Source organism: Trachinotus anak, unplaced genomic scaffold (genome assembly GCF_046630095.1).
Source record: "Trachinotus anak isolate AG129_WGS33_773 ecotype Australia unplaced genomic scaffold, CSIRO_AGI_Tana_v1 ptg000001l, whole genome shotgun sequence".
Classification (NCBI taxonomy): Eukaryota; Metazoa; Chordata; class Actinopteri; order Carangiformes; family Carangidae; genus Trachinotus; species Trachinotus anak.
The window spans coordinates 16,797,398-16,817,327 of record NW_027273852.1 but is presented as its reverse complement, the minus strand read 5'-3'; the positions used below and the strand labels follow the sequence as shown (position 1 = coordinate 16,817,327).

General features: G+C 41.4%; 1 protein-coding gene across 1 annotated transcript in view; it reads right to left on the bottom strand.

Annotated features, from left to right (window-relative positions):
• The window catches only part of pdia5 (protein disulfide isomerase family A, member 5), a 53,297-nt gene that overhangs the window by 11,724 nt on the left and 21,643 nt on the right, over positions 1 to 19,930 (bottom strand). The window contains exons 6-14 of the mRNA XM_071480871.1: positions 18,280 to 18,372; positions 17,113 to 17,173; positions 16,345 to 16,412; positions 14,640 to 14,731; positions 12,559 to 12,630; positions 10,233 to 10,369; positions 2,927 to 2,997; positions 2,033 to 2,196; positions 1,443 to 1,573 (exon numbers count right to left, since the gene is read on the bottom strand). Of these exons, the coding sequence (XP_071336972.1) occupies positions 1,443 to 1,573; positions 2,033 to 2,196; positions 2,927 to 2,997; positions 10,233 to 10,369; positions 12,559 to 12,630; positions 14,640 to 14,731; positions 16,345 to 16,412; positions 17,113 to 17,173; positions 18,280 to 18,372 (889 nt within the window). The remainder of the gene's footprint in view (positions 1 to 1,442; positions 1,574 to 2,032; positions 2,197 to 2,926; positions 2,998 to 10,232; positions 10,370 to 12,558; positions 12,631 to 14,639; positions 14,732 to 16,344; positions 16,413 to 17,112; positions 17,174 to 18,279; positions 18,373 to 19,930) is intronic.

The following is a 19,930-nucleotide window of genomic DNA, read 5'->3' as shown; positions in this document are numbered from 1 at the left end:
CTGGGTCCCGACATTTTTAAGAGATCATGTCAAAAACAAGTTCAATGACACAGACTTGCCTTTCTCTTTATGGAAGTCTCATTTAAAAGTAAAACAGCTGAGTTAGTTGGTGCCAAAGACAATACTTTAAAACTGAAGTCTGACTTCCGTTAGCCACATGTGCCCAGTTAGAGAACAGATGAATTCAGTTTCAGAATTTACTCTGCTGAATCTGAATTAATTTTGTTGATGTTTGGTTGATGGTGATTGTTGCTTGACAAGAGGTTTGGCAATCATCATTGTATTTATAATACAAGTAGTTATAATACGCCCACTGAGCAGTGCTATGTGAGTCACTATTGGAAAGTGACGATACGGGTCAGGGCTAGCTGGTTAGCTAGCTGAGTTTTTGGTTACTTAGAAGCAGAAGTATCCACAGCAAGTTTAAAAAAACCATCCATTCTCATTCCTTTGAACTTGTTATTCGTTTGGATTTTCTTTGTGTCCAACTGGTGAATTTAGGTCTATTTAGCTTTGCTTTGGTCTCCACCAACCCCTGAGAAATACACCTGGCTCTTTTGCTATTAGACTTGTCTGTCTGCTGTTTGGTGCTGGGCTCATACAGAATGCAAACAGCTGCCTGCTACAACTGGAAATGTTGAGGAGACTGAACAACATAGTAAGTGGACTGTAAAATAAAAAATAAATGACCTAAAAAAGGCTAAAGAGCCTAAAAAGCTCATTAGAGCTGCAGAGTTGGTAAATTTCATTTCATCATTATCATTAGAAATTCCTTTCACAGAGCCTTATTTTAACTAGCTTTGAAAGCCCTCAGTTAAACACTGGAAAGCTGGACACACAAAGTTTTATCTCCCTGAAGAAGTTGAAGTTTAAACTCCATTGAGCATTTTGACAAGTCAGACTGTGACAGTTCATACAGCTACATAAAGGTAATTCTGTTGCCAATTAAAACATTTAACAGGACAACTACTTTTTTCCAGGAGATTTTTTTCTCATGGCTTAACTATAAAGCTGCGTTATAGAATTTCCTGTTTTCCCTGGGAACACAGGAAGAGTGATATGTTCTCTTTTTTTAACTTACACAAATCTATTCTCAGTAATGTGAATCATTCCTGAGTCTCCCTGTGGCTTAGGTGGAGTTTATATACTGTGTGATGTACTGAGGAGCTTGGCAGACAGCTCAGAGTTACGTATACACACTGGTTAAAACCCAGGATACGATCACACAAAGCCCAACTGAGCAGGGCTGTGATCACACTTGGTTGCAAAAACTTCACACACACTTAATATTTTGATCAAAAACAGCCAAACATATGAAATTCAACTGTTTGTGAAAATTGTCCAGTGCCAACTAGGGCTGAGCCTGTCAGGATTAATTCTACACCTTTGTTGAAGGTTATTTTAAGGGTGTTAAGTAGAGCTGGTATGAGTTAAGCTCTTACAGGGAGCGTAGAACATGACCAGAGCATGTTTTTTCTTCTTCAGGGCCTCGCGGAAATCCTCTGATCCAAGATGGCTGACGCTGGAGGGCTTGTCTTCCCAAGACTGCTCCGGTGGAGGAGGTGCCTGGGGACTAGACACATGAAACAAGAGCAAAGAGATATTATGTAGAAAGGAGTGCTTTAAATTTATTGTAGGTGGTAAAAGTGGTGTAAATAAAGAAACAGAGAAAGCACATGTGAGTACTAGTGATATAATAATACTCAATGAATTAAACTTTATGTCAGCTGTATATAAGATAATGTCTGTTGACCTCTGGTCACAGGCTTTGCCTTTAAGGAGGCTGTAATTGCCACAGCTGGACTGATGTAATTGTAAATCCATTACTTTTTACACTGACCCTTTCTATGAATCTATTACTGTGGGAGGACGTGTTGCAGTTAATGTAGAACAAAAGAAAGTGCAGCTAAAATGTTTAAGCTCCGGACTGAATTACTAAAAAGTACATGAGTGTGAGTGTGTGTCTAAATGTGTCGGTTTGTTGGACAGAAGTAAAGAAGTGATTGACCTGCCTGTTAAGTGTGTGACTCACTTGTGCATGAACTCGATGATCTTGTCTTTGCTTCGGAGCTGTGGCAGCGTATACTTCTCCTCACCTTTCTCAAAATACTTAACAGTTGGGAAGCCAGAGATCTTGAAGCGATCCCCTACACCCTTGTGCACTGTGGCATCCACTGCTGCCAACACACCTGGACTCTGTGAAGTAATAACAACAACAAATCTTAAGTCAGTCTTTAGTAAAACAACAACTATAGAAAGATCTGTCCAATTAGACCAATAAAGGTTCCTTCGACTAACCCTTTACATGACACAAATTAACACCACTTTAGAACCAGTCCTAGTCCAAGCATTGCAAATCAGCACACAGAGCTTCTTGTTATTTAAAAATGCATTAAAAACACTAGCAGAGAAGCATGGAGGAGAAAAATAAATGATATTATGGGCCTTAAGGGCTGAGGGTGAGAGAGGCTCCAGTCAATCCATATTAGATAATGGTCAGCCTTCTCCTATTGACCTCCAGCACTGGGCAGAGAGCCACAAGAAGAAGGTCCAAGCGTCGGGCCGAGGGGACGCTCATGGATGAGATAATTGCTTCAGTCACCAGGCTGGAGTTTTATAGACCCTGCCCCTGGCTGGGGAGTGTTAGATTACCACAGAGGACATAATGGCGGAGAGGAGAGGTGAGGAACACACCCGACTAATCAGAAACACATCGAGAACTGGGCCGTTGGACAGACTGACCAGCGTGTCAGTTGCACCTTCAGGCAAAGCAAGTGATTATTATGATCTGTTAATGAGTCACTGCTACACCGTGTGGTTCTGCAGGATCTTCAGAGTGTGAGACATGAAAAATGCACAAGACATGCAGACCTGTAGATATGCATGCTGTGCACACAAAAACACAAGCAAAGGTCACAAAACTTACATCCGTGCCCTTGTTGAGTATTTCAGCAGCTTCATCATACTCTGGCTTCATCTTCTTGCAGTGGCCACACCCTAAAAGATTCAGATCACAGATTAGAGCCTGACCTGACAGATTTCTGAGGCTGATAACAATATTGCAATATGAGCAAACAAAAAACTGCGGTGTATCTGCCGGTTTTTCAAATCGTTGGTAATAATCTCTTAAGTACTTCATTTTAGTAAATATACATTTTAAACTGTAAACTTAATTCATTATACATAAAAACTAGAAATAAAAATAAAACACAATGTCAACAAAAATACATGAACAGTACATATCAGCACCAATAACAGCCTGCTATCAAAAACAGTCATATATCAATGAGAGTAAATAAGACGGAAGGAAGGAATCACCTCTCAATCTTGCTGGACATATAAACAGAAAATAAATAACTAAATATTCTTGAAGACTTCCACAAAACCAATGCTGAGAGCCTTCCTGAAATCTTGCAATCTTTGCACAGCATTACATCCACACAGCTGTCGCACTGAATCTATGCATCAACAGCTGTAATTCTCTGGTGTCTTGCTGTTTCCCCCTGGTTCGGCCGAGAGTTTGCTGCTGCCACGCTGAGGATGAAACTGTAAACCAGATGACGAGAGTCTCTCATGTTTACCAGGAGAGTTAAATCATGTTTGATTGCTTACCACACGTTCCACTCTCAAGCACAGGTGTGTGTGTGTGTGTGTGTGACTGGGTAAACATGTTAGAGGCAAAGGTGAGTGAGACTAAGGGCTGGGTATGAGTAAGTGATGAGTACAGTATTGGAAGAAAGAGAACAAGGAGAGGACAAAGGGTGAGGGAGAGATGGAGGTGAAACAAACAGGTGGAGGAGTGAGTGGAGCTGTGCCATATGGCTGAATGTTGTGGTGTGCTACATCTTATTTACAGTAGCACAAATGTCTCATAGCAAGTTGCTGAGGTGATGTTGAGGAGTTCCTTCCAATAAAAATGTAGTAGTGTGAAAAGGGTTAGGATTTTAAAATATCCAAAATCAGACTCATAAAAAATGTACAAGAAACTACAACAACATGTAAATGGTGTAAAAGACTGTAACAGCAAAGGGCTGCTACACACACACAAAAGCACCAGTTGAGCACAAAGACAGCAGGAAATCAAATCAAAGTGCAACAGCTGATGTGAGGTGTAAACAACCGAAGAGACAATCTATATTGGCACAACCGAGCATAACCAAATCATTTGGAACATATTCTCTTTGATAGAAAAAGCAGAAGGTGGAAAGAAATTCCTTAAGTGGTCACGTTTTGTTTGATTACAGATGTGATGGCGGTCCTAACTTTTTAAGAGGAAGGCTTCAAAAGACAGCACTCCCAGACAGAAACGAAGAATACAGTGCTGACACAGCAGCTGCATAATCTTCTGCACACTGCTATACATTGATCACAGGCACCTGCTTCTATGTTACTGCAATGATTAAACATTTTTTGTCAGATTGTTGAAAATATTATTATTGCAAAAAATTGTGAGAATCATGGTCACATTTTGGCAATATTGTAATTCATATGAATGTTTTCCTGTTTCAATATATATCATAATGTGACGGTGTCTAGATCTGATACAATAATCAAATTGATGTTCAGTTCCATCATGATGAAGAGCTTCAATCTCTTCATATGTGCAGAACAAAAACTTCCAGAACTTTTTTTTTTTTCAGAGTCAGAGTCTGATTTCACTGACTCACTATATGATAATGTGAATTATCTCCCAGCTCTAGATTGGGTTGCAGCTTTTTCAACTTGAGAGAAAAAAAATTCAAAGAGAATGAATTTCATTCGGTTTCAAACTTCACCATGAGCCAAGCACTGCACCTCTCAGCTCTTTAATTAAGAAATAGTGACAGCGTCAGTGAAGTTTTTGCTCTGTATAACTCTGTATTATCTGGAGGTGTCTGTACGCGTGTGTGTTTCTGTGTGAATGTGTTTGCAGCAAATCTGTTTGAGCTCCAAGCACTGAGAATAAACTCCATGTTTGGTGTGAAGGTGTGTTTAATATTGCATGAGCAAACTGGCAAACATGTTATTTTTGGATCTAAAATGACTTTCAAACACATAAAGCAAAATGTGTACAAGATGTTTTGTTTTAAGATGTAATGAATATGCTATTTGATCAGGGTATGTGTATGTGTATGTGTGTGTGTGTGTGTGTGTTCACAGTGCTGTTGTGCACAGATGCATGAAACAAACTTGGTACATTTCCAAACCTGGTAAATTGCCCTTGTCATAACAGTTCAAGAATTCCTTTCTTCAATTTATAATGCAGTGCTGGTGCAGGCTATAAATCAAGTGTGATATGCCTCTCGAAAAAAAAAAAAGCTGCTTCTCTTTCATCTAAATCAATGTAGTGTGTGATCATGCAGATTGTGCTGAGGCTGAGCAGAGGAACAGTGACTAAAAGGACTTTGTCTGACCCTTCAAAGTGATGAGTAAGAAAGAAAACCAAATGTCTATGCTGTGGGTGGGGTGGGATGGGGGTGAGGGATAGGGGGGTTCAGAATTACACAGAAAATACCGCTGATTCAGACTGGAAGAGATCAGAATGGACAAACAGGATACAGTGTAGCTGTAGCTGTAATAAACACTGATGCATGCTAAAAAGTTGGCCTGGTGACGTCCCTCTGCTTTACAGCAAATGTTACATGTAGGGTTAGGGTGTTGTAAGGTCATCTTCTCTTGGTCTGCAGCAGTAAGCTGAGCCGGTGGCTACTTGCTAAGTGGACAGTCAGGAGAGATGTTAGAATCAGACCCAATAATCTCCTGATGCACCGACTGCAGCCCAAACACAAACATTTAGGGCCATATCTGCTGGAACAACATTCTGCATTCATTATGCTGCTGTGCTTTCGTCCAACAACACTGGCAGAGAGGAGCTTTTGTTTTGCTCTGAGACATAAACAGGTTCACTGTGGGAACCGGCGTCCTGTCCTGTTGCCGGCTCTGCCATCGTATGGAGCTGCACGCAAATAACCCCCAGTGAGTGCTGTTCAGAGGACGGTGAGAATGGGCGCGCTGAGAGGTGGACAGAAATACAAGCTGATGGTGGTGGCTGGGAGACCATTAATCTCACTATGACAGCAGGGCCATTAAGAAACTGCACTGAAGCAGCAAGGCTGGGCCTCCGTCTGCGTGTGTGTGTGTGTGTGTGTGACAGAGAGAGAGATATGCAGTGTATCTGTGTGCAATAAATATTTGTGTCATAGTGTGAAATGTTTGATATGTGTCACAGGTGTACAGATAATTATGTGTGTGCGTGTGTGTGTGTGTCTGTATGTGTGTGCGTGTGTATGTGCGTCTGTGTGTGTGTCTGTGTGTGTCTGTGTGTGTGTGTGTGTGTGTGTGTGTGTGTGTGTGTGTGTGTGTGTGTGTGTGTGTGTGTATGTGTGTGTATGTGTGTGTAAGTGTATGTGTGTAAGCTGAAAAGATCTGATGCAGCTTGTTTCAGCTGACTGCCCTTGATTTGAGTGTGTGGGTGACTGGCTGCTGTCCGCAGGGTGAGTCAACTGCAGGACAAGTGTCTGTGAAGCCGTGACACTGTGTGGGAGCAGGGAGGACTCGTCTGCTCCCTGCTCTGTTCAAACACAAACATTTCTCTGTACATACAGGATGAGGATGGAGAAGAAAACTTTTTATTCTGAGTTATTCAGTCATGTTTTCTGCCCTAGATAACTAATAACTACACCAAATAACGACACTAAAATCCTCTGCAAGTTTGCTGGATAGTGTGCGGTGTCTGAGATTGAGAATGTGAGAACTCATAGCAGCTCTAAGGAAGGATGGATAGCTTAATATAAAGCCCCCGTACGATGACTGAAAAAGGTTCAATTTGTGCTCTATGATAATTCACTCTTTTGATCCTAGAAACTTTCTCTTTTTTGGAAATTTCACCTTTAAGTGTGTTTTATTTATTATTAGAAATTACTAAGAGAGTTAACCAACTTATGTTTTTATTCTTTTATTTTAACATAGATTTCAGTGACGCTACTGATTATCTACACCCGATGCATTTCATATACTCTATCTGCTACATAGCTGTGCACTATGCTAAAGCATCAGCACACACCTGATGTAACTAAATGATTTGAAGAGGGTGATTTTGGTGTCAATTATACTTGCAGACAAATGGCCAATTGGCATTAAGACATTCTGGGCTATGTTTTACTAAGGGTTAGATGAGTCGATGTCAGTTTAATCTCTGTCATTTTAACAGACAGATAACTGTGTGATGTGTTTAGTCTAATTTATCACAGAAGCTGGAAGAAGGATTAAACTTTTCTAATGCACATGTTTGAATTTAACATGTACCAAAAAAGAAAAGCAGTTAGGCATTGTACCTACTTCCTGACCAAAAGCTGATCCAAGGGATTGCATGCAACATTTCACTCTGTCCTAGTTGGGACGTCTTGCATAATGGTTGTTTTTAAATTCCAAACAGACTGATCTGATAAATGAAATGATGTCACTTGGCTTTTCCTATTTAGTAGATCATATTTACAGAAATTCCAAGTCACGACATTTGTTGTCCCGCCAACTGGCAGACATTAGTTTAAATAATCCATCCAATAGTGCAAAAAATATTTTTGATTTTTATGTAGTGAGTAATGAGAAGTGGATGTAGTAGGTCCCACTGCATTGTGTGAGTTTTAAAGATATGTTTTAATCACGTCAACTGCTGGAGAGTGTGTTTGCCCTCTGGGTGGAGTGCAGTGCTCCTGGCAACCTGGAGGTATGAAAGCACTTCAGCAAAGTATGTGATAAAATTTTGAAAACAATGAATCATCATTATGGTGAAAGCTAGGGGAAAGGGCCCTATTTTCATTATTTTTATTTTTAGAGTGTGGAGACTGAGATGAACAGAGAGTTGGGCAGGTAGAGAGAGGATGAGGAGGTGGTGTGGTCGGAGGGGAAAGTGGTAGCTTAAAAAAAGTGAAAGGTCCAGATATTGGTTGCAATACAATTCAGACTGTAGCACTCAGAATGTGTTTCTAAATGGGGTAAATCTATTTGCATGATTTTACGGTCATGGTTCGGTCGCATTTATCAACATGCAAACTCTCCTCTGGACAGCTCCCTCACAAGCAGGAGGGCTGGACTAAAGCTAAGCAATCAGGAAGTGGGAAAAAAAAACAATCTAACCCACTGCCAAAAGTTCTGCGTAACAGCAGCAGTATGGGATATGGATAAAAATGACAAGCAGGCGTATGAGAACCATATGGCAACAATGACGTATTCTTGTGAGGCTGAGCTCAAGAGTGAGTGAGTGACACAAAAAGCTAAAGTTACTGCAGCCAGCTTGTCTTTCGAGTTTGTTTTTCATCTCCTGTCTTTCTTTGGTTACTTTCTCCAGCTGACTGTTAATAGTATGCCTGACAGTGAGACAGTGATGTCATTTGTATGAGTAAATGACAGTTCTACTCGAGAGGATGTGCAAGAGAATGTTTTACGCAGCAGGAAGCGAACATGAAGCTTTTCTGACAAGCTGCTGCACAAACACTCACCAGCCACTTTATTAGGTACATCTGTACAACTGCTTGTTAATGCAAATATCTGAGTATTTCAGAAACTGCTGATCTACTGGGATTTTCCTGCACAACCATCTCTGGGGTTTAGAGAGAATGGTTTGAAAGAGAACATATCCAGTGAGCAGCAGTTCTCTGGGAGAAAATGCTTTGTTGATGCCAGCGGTCAGAGGAGAATGGCCAGACTGCTTCGAGCTGATAGGAAGACAACAGTAACTCAAATAACCACTCGTTACAACCAAGGTTTGCAGAAGAGCATCTCTGAATGCACAACACATCGAACCTTGAAGCAGATGAGCTACAGCAGCAGAGGACCACACCGGGTGTCACTCCTGTCAGCTAAGAACAGGAAACTGAGGCTATAGTTCACACAGGCTCACCAAAGTTTGACAATAGAAGATTGGAAAAATGTTGCCTGGTCTGATGAGTCTCGATTTCTGCTGCGACATTCAGATGGTTGGGTCAGAATTTGGTTTAAACAACATGAAAGCATGGATCCATCCTGCCTTGTATCAACGGTTCAGGCTGGTGGTGGTGGTGTAATATTGTGGGGGATATTTTCTTGGCACACTTTGGGCCCCTTAGTACCAACTGAGCATCGTTTAAACGCCACAGCCAACCTGAGTATTGTTGCTGACCACATCCATCCCTTTATGACCATAGTGTACCATCTTCTGATGGCTGCTTCCAGCAGGATAACACACCATGTCACTAAGCTCACATCATCTGAAACTGGTTTCCTGAACATGACAGTGAGTTCACTGCAGATCTCAGCCCAATAGAGCACCTTTGGGATGTGCTGGAACAGGATGCATCATGGATGTGCAGCCGACAAATCTGCAGCAACTGTGTGATACTACCATGTCAATATGGACCAAAATCTCTGAGGAATGTTTCCAGCACCTTGAAATGAATCTATGCCACAAACAATTAAGGCAGTTCTGAAGGCAAAGGGGGTCTAACCCGGTACTAGCAAGGCGTATCTAGAAAAGCGGCTGGTGAGTGTATTTTACAACTGATACTATTTTCTTCATGTCTTTCTGATGGTGACCAGACGGTTGTTGAAGGACAAGGCTGACATTACTCCATCTTTTTTGATTGACAATAAATCCCATTAAAAGAACAGAACTAGCAATGACTTGATCCTACCACAGGTATTGTGTGTTTGAGCCTTTTTAAAAATGACACTGTATATTTGTGACCCATCTTTAAAGATTTATGTTTTCAGTGGGAACCAATGAGCTCAGGGCTGAGTTCCTCAGACAGACAGACAGTAGATTGACAGACAGACTAATGCAGTGATGATTTCCTCAATGGCCTCAATACTGACCCTACCCAGACTTGTAAATGGGACTGCACTACTCTTTTTTGGTTGAATACTATATTAGTTGATCAACTGAAAATGAATCAACAACAATTCTGATAATTATGTTTTTGACTCACTAGCTAAACATTTGCTAGTTTCAGTTTTTCCAAATGTGTGAATTTGCTACTGTTGTTATTTTACACAACACTGCATGTAAAATTACATGTGAACTGAATATCTTGAATATCTGTTTTGGGCTGTTAGTTGGACAAAACAAGCAATTTAAAGACATCATTTAGACTCTGTGTGGTTTTTGATGTTCATTTTTCAATTTTTTTTTGATATTGTAAAGATCAAATAATTGATTGATTACAAAAATTATCATTAGCTGAAGTCCTGATTTTTTAGGAACTTGCTTTCTTACTCACAAGGAGCATAGAACATGACCAGGGCTGCGGGATGTTCCTCCAGGAAGCTGTCAAAGGACTCATCAGTCAGGTGGAAGACTGGGGAATCTGTCTCTGACCATGGCACCTCAGGGGTCTTTGGCTGGGGGGGCTGGGGGCTGACACAGGAAGGGCAGACAGAAAGGCCAACAAAGGTGAGGGACATTTCAAAAGCAGACAAAGTTCCAGCTGGTGTGTAATCTGTATGGAGCAAAAATCAGACACAGCTGTAACTCACACTCCACCCAACATGTCACACACACACACACACACACATCTGGACCGAAGCAGCCACGCCTTGATGACAGAGTGCAGTGGTGCAACGCCAAGAAAGAGTGAACAGATATAAACAAGTACACACTCCCTGAACTTGTGTACATATACATACTTACACACGCCATTTAAAAAGTGACACACACACACACACACACACACACACACACACACACACACACACACACACACACACACACACACACACACACACACACACACACACACACACACACACACCCTCCTTCTGCAAACCTTTTTTTCATCATCACACACTCTGGCCTGAGCCAACATGCTGCTGTCGCATGAGACTGGAGGTCTTTTAAAAACACAAGAAATGTGCAGCTGGTTAGCTAAGAAATGCTTCATCTCCTCCACATGTTGATCTTTTATGCAGAATGTCATTAGTCTAATATTTACTGTGCTGCTGCCATACATAAAGAGCGCTGGATCTTTGGGATTATCTGGGACTGAAGCTACACGTAGGCCTTATCAGATGACATCTTTGGTTGCTCTTTGGCAGCAGTTCCTCCTCCTGCCCCTACACAACCACTACACTTTTACTGCTGTCCATTCACAGCAGAACACTGTTGCAGAGGACTGATACGATCATTGGGGATTTTGACCCATCCCTCTACTTTTGCGCCCACTTACTGCCCTGAAACTAGATTCTCTGGTAGGTAAGTAAGGATCAGTATCAAATAGATAACCAACACGATATGATGTGCAACATACAAAAGTATTTCAATAGCATGGTTAGAAAGTTACTGTCAGATTCTGACCTCGTTTATTCCTGTTGGCAATGAAAAAAGGCCGGTGAAACAAGTGAAAGTGAGTGTGGGGAATCAAAAAACTGAGACAGCTGAATCTGAACATAAGAGAAACTTCATCAAGACTTGGGTGGCGAAGGAGGACTGATAAAAGAGATCAAGATAAAAAAATCTGAGGCAGAGAGTGCTACAAAAAGAGCACCAGGGACATGATGTCTCTAATTATGAACACAGCAAATCAGACTTTTCTGGAAAATCCTTTCAACACCGTTTACTTCAAAAAATCCTTTCAACTTTCCCCCATCTGCAGAATCTCCAGATGACAAAAGGCTGTGAGGCAACAAACTGAAGATGTGATGAGGTTTGCTGGGGACCAGTCTTCTTTCTTTTTTACCATAGGGAACAAATTTATGTGCAAATGAACAATATAAATACAAAAGCCTAAGGTCAGTCCATTCATATACAATTATTTTTTGTTTTGTGCCAGACAGAGGGGGAGGAGCAGATCAAATAAAACAGAAATGAATGTTTGTGAAATTCTATTTCACCACTGCTTATCACCGGATCATTTTTTTTTTTTTTTTTTAAAGAAAACTGAAATCTGAGGTGTAATTATACTCAGCATGATCACTCAATTTTAAACATGCAATCATTCTGTCAATTTGATTGACTAATTGCCAGCCCTGCAACCACTTCTAAATTATACTGCTGGACCCCGAATGAGCAGAGTAGTAACAGTTTAGGACTGGGGAGGGAGTTGTTATGCCTCTGGGCTAAAGAGAGTGCTGGAATACATCCTCTCCCTGTCTCGCTCCGTTTCCTGTGATAGCTGTGAAAGTCCTGCTCCGTGCCCTCTGCCCGCAACCCTGTGGACAGTCATGGCTTTCCTGCCAGGCCCTTAACACAAGTGGAAAAGGAAGGTGGAGGGAAATGGGAAACAGGATAGCCAAGCTGAGGAAGGGAGACGAGGGAGTTAGGGGCAGAGAGCGTGAGCCAAGGTGAGAAAGAAAAATGAGACAAGAGCAGAGGAGGTGAAGATTGATGACACCGTACCAAGGTGAGTCAGGTTGGGAAGAGACAAGAGAAGGTGTGATGAAGACCACAGCAGAAGGAAAAGGTGATGCCAGACATTTAAGGTGAGATGTGGAAGCAGTTTACGTGTTGTTGTGGACAGAAGACAGAATGTAGCTTGGACAGAAACATTGTGAATTCAGTGCTTGTTCAAAGCATCTTAAGAGGGTGAAAGTGATCAGGACCGTACTCACTTCTTCATCCAGTCAGCGATATCCTTGGCTGTAGCTCCGTAGTTCTCATAGTGGTGAAGGAACTTCCCTTTCCTGTAAGACAACAGAGCAAGAACAAGATGATCTCTAAACCATCTGTCTGCAATGGACACAATCACAGCTGCCAGTATGATTATGATATCTTTTTTCTTTTTTTGTGTTTTGTATGTCTAGCTTAAACATACTCTACATATAAGAAATGCCAGCAAGCCGTCGTAATGCATTTGAAATGAGCTGGATGCATCTTCTCAGCTTTACAGACTGAAAAAATGTAAGCAGATTATTCCTCACAGGAATGACTTTATCTACTCTATTCACTGTGACTAAATGAAGGCTGGAAAGCGGATGTGGTGGCTCAGCCCAGTGCTGAAGAATCAGTGTCATTGGTAACTGGCTCTGGGCAGTGTGATTCTGCAAATGCAAAGGGAGAGGACGATCACAGTTACAGCTCCGAGATACTCCGGACACTGTTAAAGGTGATACACAATTAGAGACACTGGATTTGGAGCTTAAAACTTGCATTTTAAGTGAACTGACTACTGTGGTGGAGATGGCTGCTTGGAATTCAATCAGTGAGATTTATGACTAACTCTATATTCACTCGCTTTATCTCTGCTGCTGTAAAGTACACCCACACCTTGTAAAATCAAGTTGAGGAAATGTGAATAAATGTCATTTGCCCGATGCTTTTGAGTGTTTTTCTTTGTTCAAGGACACTGCAAAGACAAAGAAGGTGAAACAGTTTCACTTTTATTGTTTGTTTAACTGATAGAAAGCAGAGTTGTGCTGCTGTGCTGGGTAGTAAGGTTTCCTAATCTGTAGGGCCGAAAAGGTAAAAGACCTTGAACACTTGGTCTTACAGCGGGTGCAACGGCGAGATAACTCCAGTGGTGTTGATGCTGATTTACCCAGCAGTGATTAGCTGCTGTTTATCAGTAAGAGGCTCATTACTGAAGCCAATGGGCTCGGATGGTCGTTAGCTAACCCTGCGCTGACACTAATGTGCTCTTTGGCTAACAGACTGGCTCCAGCTCAGCTACACATGAGTGCAGGGGCACACGCGCGTGCCCACATTTACACAAGACACACACTCCGGCGCACAAGAAAGAAGTGCACGCATACTGACAAACCACAGAGGCACTTAATCAGTCCCAGTCTAATTAAAAGGCCAGACTGGAATGAGACAGTGTTTAATGTGAAAATGGGGTTGATAAAGCTGGTGCAGGAGGAATAAGAAGTGGACGACAGAGTGTGAGCTACAGAGCATCAGCACATGGTTAAATACACTGTAAATATGAGAACAGTGCTGTGGTGCTGAGGTGGTTGGGGGGGGGGGGGGGGGGGCTCCAAACACTGTCAGTCACACATTCTACCCCTACCGTGCATGAGGCTTAAAGCTCTGACTTTGTGTGTATGCGAGCGTGTATGCATATTGGCTACATCAAGGTCACGTGTGGCCTGAAGGTGTTCGTGAAGATGAAAAAACTTTGATGGAGTAAATTAAAAGGCTTTACTTCATCTGACACATTAATGATTAAAACCGCTTACTCATTTTTAAAGTCTTCAGGAAGACAACAGCTCTGTGTGAAAAAGAATCGCAGCCTCTCCATTCATTTCAGCGGGATAGCTGCACTGGCACAGTACAGTTCCTGAAGCAGTGGCCACAATAGCATGGCCTGTCCCTGGCAGGGCGGCATTGGCCAGTCTAAATTGCTCATTTTGTCCAAACAAAACTCCAAAGCTGAAGATGTTCAGTTTCACTAAAGACAAAGAAAAGCAGCAAATCTTCACATAACTCTACTAATCTGCCTCTGACAATGACACCCAGCTCCACCCAGAATCCTTCAACCCCCCTGCTTTGAGTTTACTTTGTTTTAAAGTGAACACCAGAGGATGCCAAAGCTTGTCAGAAACTTTCTCCTTCCCACCTGCCTCCATCATGTCTGCTGGTGTTTAAGAGGTCTGGACTGCACCTTCTGTTTGAAGTGACCTCACTCTTATGTTCTGAGCCTTGGAAGTGAGGAATGAACCCAAAGTGAGATGGATGAGAGGACTAAACTCACTCAAAGTAGCAGAAGGTCGGGTAGCCTTTGACGTTGTACTCCTGCTTGAGGCCGTCAAACTCAGCTGGGTGCACATTCATTCCTGCCAGTACCTTAAAACAACAAAATAAAGGGGGAAAGAGGCATGAGTTGTCAGGATGGTAAAGTGAAGTGAAGGCTGAGAGACAACAAAGAGAAAGGACATCAGAACAGGTTAGTCATCATCAAAGTGCTCCAGAGTAAAAAGATGGATTACTCAAAGTATGAGAAGAGACTGTGCTGTGAAACATGGATATAATGAATGTTGATGAGCAGACTGTATTCAAACACTCACTTTTTGTGATCAACCTGTTAACGAGATTTTTATTTAAGCGACAGACAACTGGTCTTTAGGTCAAACAACTGCAACTTCCCAGGTCCCCTCTGGGGAAATATTGTACGACACCATGTTCATGACGAAAATACCTAGTAGGATGTCTTTGAGTCATGACAAGCTCTCTGTACTTTGTCCACTCTTCAATCTCAGTCTGATGAGATGCAACACTTCAGAAATCGTCTTTACACCTTCCTGTGTCCACGAGGCGTTCACAAGTTTCCGGCCTGGCTGACCACCAATTCAGTATCCCACCCGCTCACTTCTAAGCAGCACTGTTAATCTATTGCAATAACAGGCACACTCCCAAAAACCTATCCCAGCCCCTCACACACGCAAATCCCTCCATTTCATTACTCATAAGCACTATCTAATAATCAAACAAACATGCAGTTAATTATCTTTTCATTCATTTCCAGCTTCATGTGAGGCGAACACAACACGCTGCTGTATTATGCGTTTCCTCAGGCTGCTGCCTCTCTCTGCTCTCACTGTACAGGATGTTCACCCTCAGACCTCTTCTGGTGCTTGAGGAGAAGTGTATATGAACACAAAAGATTTGTTTCCCTCGATGATCACATAGGCTTTTTGTGTGTGCCTCTCTACAGTGCTTGTAAAAACCAGCACTGAACAGAGCTACCCCCCCCATTCCAAGTTTGTTTGCTATTGTAATATTGCCTGTCTGCAAACTAATAACATGGGGCTTTTGGGAACACGGGAGACTGGGGAGGGGAAGAAAATAGGATGAAAACAGGAAAAGTTAGGTAAACACAAAGACTGGGCAGACTAAACTGACATTTAATCTATAGAGAGGTTATAAACTTCAGCTGGAAGGACATTTAATTGTGGCTGCAGGTGCCAGGTAAAAACCAAGCAAGAAACACATTAAATATAGTCACTGATTATAGATCTGTACAGTACCATAAAGCACTATAATCATTATAACTGTGAGACGGATCTTGCTGGGCAAGGTTGGGAGGATTCTGACTGGCCTACTGTAACTGCTCTGGTGTTTTGATGTGAACCAAAACACAGAAAAAGTATAAATCAAGCCCAGCAGAATGTGGATCAGTGCCTGTCAAGGCCATCTGAGTTATTATTCTGCTGAATCACAAGTTGGTGAGATATTCTACTTGTGAGAAGTTCTGTAGGAAATACGACCAAGGATAGCTTTCATTTAGGTCAAGCTGACAGACTGTACATTTGCAGATCGCCAAGGTAACCATCCAGACGTGCACTGCTGACACATCTTATCTAATCTGCAAATATCAGAGAAGGACGGCAGCGATCAGAAACGGTCAGCACAATAAGACAGTTGACCAAGTGCGCAGAGGAACGTTTCAGCAGACTTACATATTTTCCTTTTGTCTCTGTGGCCGCTTGCTGAAAGATGGGCTGCATTCTCTTACATACGCCGCACCCTGCAACCGAAACACCAACACACCACCAGTTATTACAGAGAACTCAATGGTAACCAACAGCATCGATATGACAGTTTAAAGATTTTCCATCATCTGCCAGGGGGAATTGGTTTTCCTGCCAATAGTAGCTTGCGGTGTGCTATCTGCTGTGAGAGATATGAAGCCCTGAAAACCTCTGAGCACAACACATGGAAAAGCTCATGTTAAGTGAGCCATTTTCTGTTGAGCCACAGTAGGAGACAAGACAATCAACTCCTCACAAGCAAAACATCACTTTTAAGTGTTGTTGAAACAATCAGTAGGTTGGGCATTTAGCCAATTGAGTGTCTACAGTTTTATTGATCAGTCAATTGTTTAAGTCATTCAATGCAGTCCAAAAGTTGTGAGGATCTGCTGCTTTTTTTTTCTGATTTATATTGTCACTGTCATTGAGAGATTGATCGGTCATAAAAATACTCGTTAGCTATAGTCCTATTCCTGATTATAAAAAATGTATGAGTCAGTGAGGTACCAGGTATGATGAATGTAGAGAAACTCATCCCAGTATTGACTCTGATAGTGTAGTATTGCCAAGTAGAGCCCAGTTTATTGATTTTTATTTACTGTATCTCTCTTCAAATGAGGCAGCTTATATGGTTAAGTTAATTTCATTTTTTTCTGGACGATAATATCTGCTGTCAGTCATAATGAAAAGACTCACAGGGAGCGTAGAACATCAAGAGGATCGGCCTCTCCTCTTTCTTCAGGAGCTTCCTGAAGTCCTTAAAAAAAGAGAGAGAGAGAGAGAGAGTAGGCAAGAAGATGATTAAGAGGCTTTATTATTTATAAACAAAATATATATACTAGGGCTGGGTTGAAAAAAAAAACGTGTTACCAGTGCACATCACTTAGCTATGTGCATATTATTTATTGAGATGTGTGTCTAAACTGTGGGTCACGTTAAATTACCTAGTGTTTTAATAATGCACCAGGTTAGAGGTCAAATGTGCAGCATTACTTCTCTGAGAATCTCACAGAGCCCTAATATTTACAGTTCATAAAATAATGCTAAATGCTAAAATACTGACTAAACCTCAGTGACAATATGACTATAGCATCTTGATTCCTCTGATGACTTGCTGCAGTGTAGTGTCTCTCTGTTTAGCATTCAGAGCTTTAAAGTAACTAAGCACACTTCTATCTTTGCTTCAGTAGTTGCTTCTCAGCAGTTTATTACACGGTGTGTAAGACACGGAGTCATCACGTCAGCAGAAGAAAGAAAAAAAAAAAGGACTTTCTTCTTAGAACAGCAGGTAGATCAGCCCCCATACCAGTTTCTCTTCCTCATCATCACCTTCATGAGCTCAGCTACTTCCTAAAAAACCCACATTCAGCACAATCCTTTGTTGACATGTTCAACAAGCCTCCAGGCATGAGTGGATAGGCAGGCCAAAGCCGACAGGACTGCTGTTCATTAAATAAAAAGGGCTTTCATAATGCAGTGTATCTATCAGCTAGGAGTGTCTTCGGCTGTCAGGCTCTGGGTGAATGTGTTGAGGATTTCAAAACAAACTGTCATCTGACCTGGATGCACGAGAGCTGTGTGGAAATGTTTTCTGTGTTTTGAGGACGGGGCTTTGTTAGCAGACTTCATAAACTACGCACGCTGTGCAGCTCTTTCGTGATAAAACCCTGATATGTTGCTTTTACATGCAGGGTTTTGTGTTGCAGAGGTGGACAAGCTGCTGTGTCAGGCCCTCACTGGGCCCGGAGAGGAGGGGTGGACCCTGCATCACATTAACTGCTTTCTCGCTGTCTTGTAATTACAGTAGCATGAATGTCAACATTGCTCCGGATGAAGTGGGAGATGTCTAAAGTCACCACTTACTTTTTCTGTCTCTATATGGACGACATCTTTTGCCTCACGGTTCTCCTCCCACAGCGGGGGTCCTGAGGGGTCTTTCAAGAACGCTACCATTGACTGAATGGAGAAAAAAAAAAGATAGAAAGTTGGAAGGATGAATATTTGAGATTCTTTACTGACGCAACACTTAGATCATGAAACAATTTATCACAGGCACAAAATGATCCTGAGAATAATAGAGTGACAGGTGATGATTTACGTAAGCGTTGCTCCTGTAGGCAGTGCCAGATGGAAGCTCATACAGACCAACATGTCTGTGCATCCAAGAGGTGTCAGAGCTATTTCAGTACCTTTAAGTGTCAGATAATAAGCCTGGTAAAGCTTCCTGTAAATATATTGAACCATATGTCTGCACAGGAAACAGCAGGAAGCATTTCATTCAGCATTCACCATAACAAAGACAGTGTGTACATAGGCAGAATATTTCATGATCATGCTGTTATTGTCAGGATTATTGTTTCACAGGCCTTTCCATCTGTAAGGGAAATAAATATAACAATATAATAATATAATAGAATAATAAAAGACAGACAGAAAAGAGCAACAGATTTGGTTATAATGGGTTTTTCATAAACTCTAAACAGAGGAAGTCACTTCTAGATATTTAATAAAATTCTTTAAGGCCATATTGTTTTCTTTTTTTTAATCTCAATCACAATTTCATTCTTAAGATTTTCGAATTGCAAGATTTCAGTTTTACATTATAATTTACATACGTGTCTTAAGGGAGAAAGAAGGAAAAGTTCTAGCTGGTAACCACTGATTTCACTGGCTTATATAACAGCTGCAGATAGACTAATGCCATTAGTAAGTGACTATTTATGCTTAGTCAAAGATGGTTTGCCAGAGAAAGAAGTGGCATTCTGTATCATTCTCCTGTATATAAAATCAGCTGCTTTGGCTTATGGGAAGCTAAGACTACTTTGCATTCTGTAGAAATATTCCATTTAAATGTTGGTTTCACCACAGGCAAACAACATAACATTCTGAGCAGACTACAGACATCTGTGAGATCACAAAAAAAACCTAACGATGCAACCCACTGCTGCATAACAGGTGAAAAATGAATGTTTGGATTTTTTCCTCTTAGGTTTGCATTGGGAACACTATGTCAGAAAATCGGAGGGAGTGGTGCCATCACTAAGAGGTCTGGAGGCTATAAAGTGGTTTGTTGAAGCTGTCTGGGATGCTAAGAGCAGACCTGTCAACAACATTATTAGGGGTCGTCAATCAGACACTAAAGCCTAAATGTGACTGATGTGACTGCCCATCAGGTTTTCACTTTTAATAAGTGGACACATACAGTGTTTATACCCACTTTCCTATTCCATACATAATTTCACTTACCATCCAAATGAATGGATGTAGAAAAATTACTGCTTTCAAATGACGTGATTATTTATTTTTCTAAAAATATTGTGTAACTCTCAAAATCATTTCTGGCCACTTGAGCGCATAGGAAAGTAGTTGTGAACACAACATGGATCACATTTGATCACAGCTGATATTGTAAACTTGTTAGTAAACTCTTGCTTATTTACACATTCGGCAGTTACCAAGAAACATTAGCATTCATTTGAGTTGTGTATCTGGCCATCTAACTGATTCGATGACA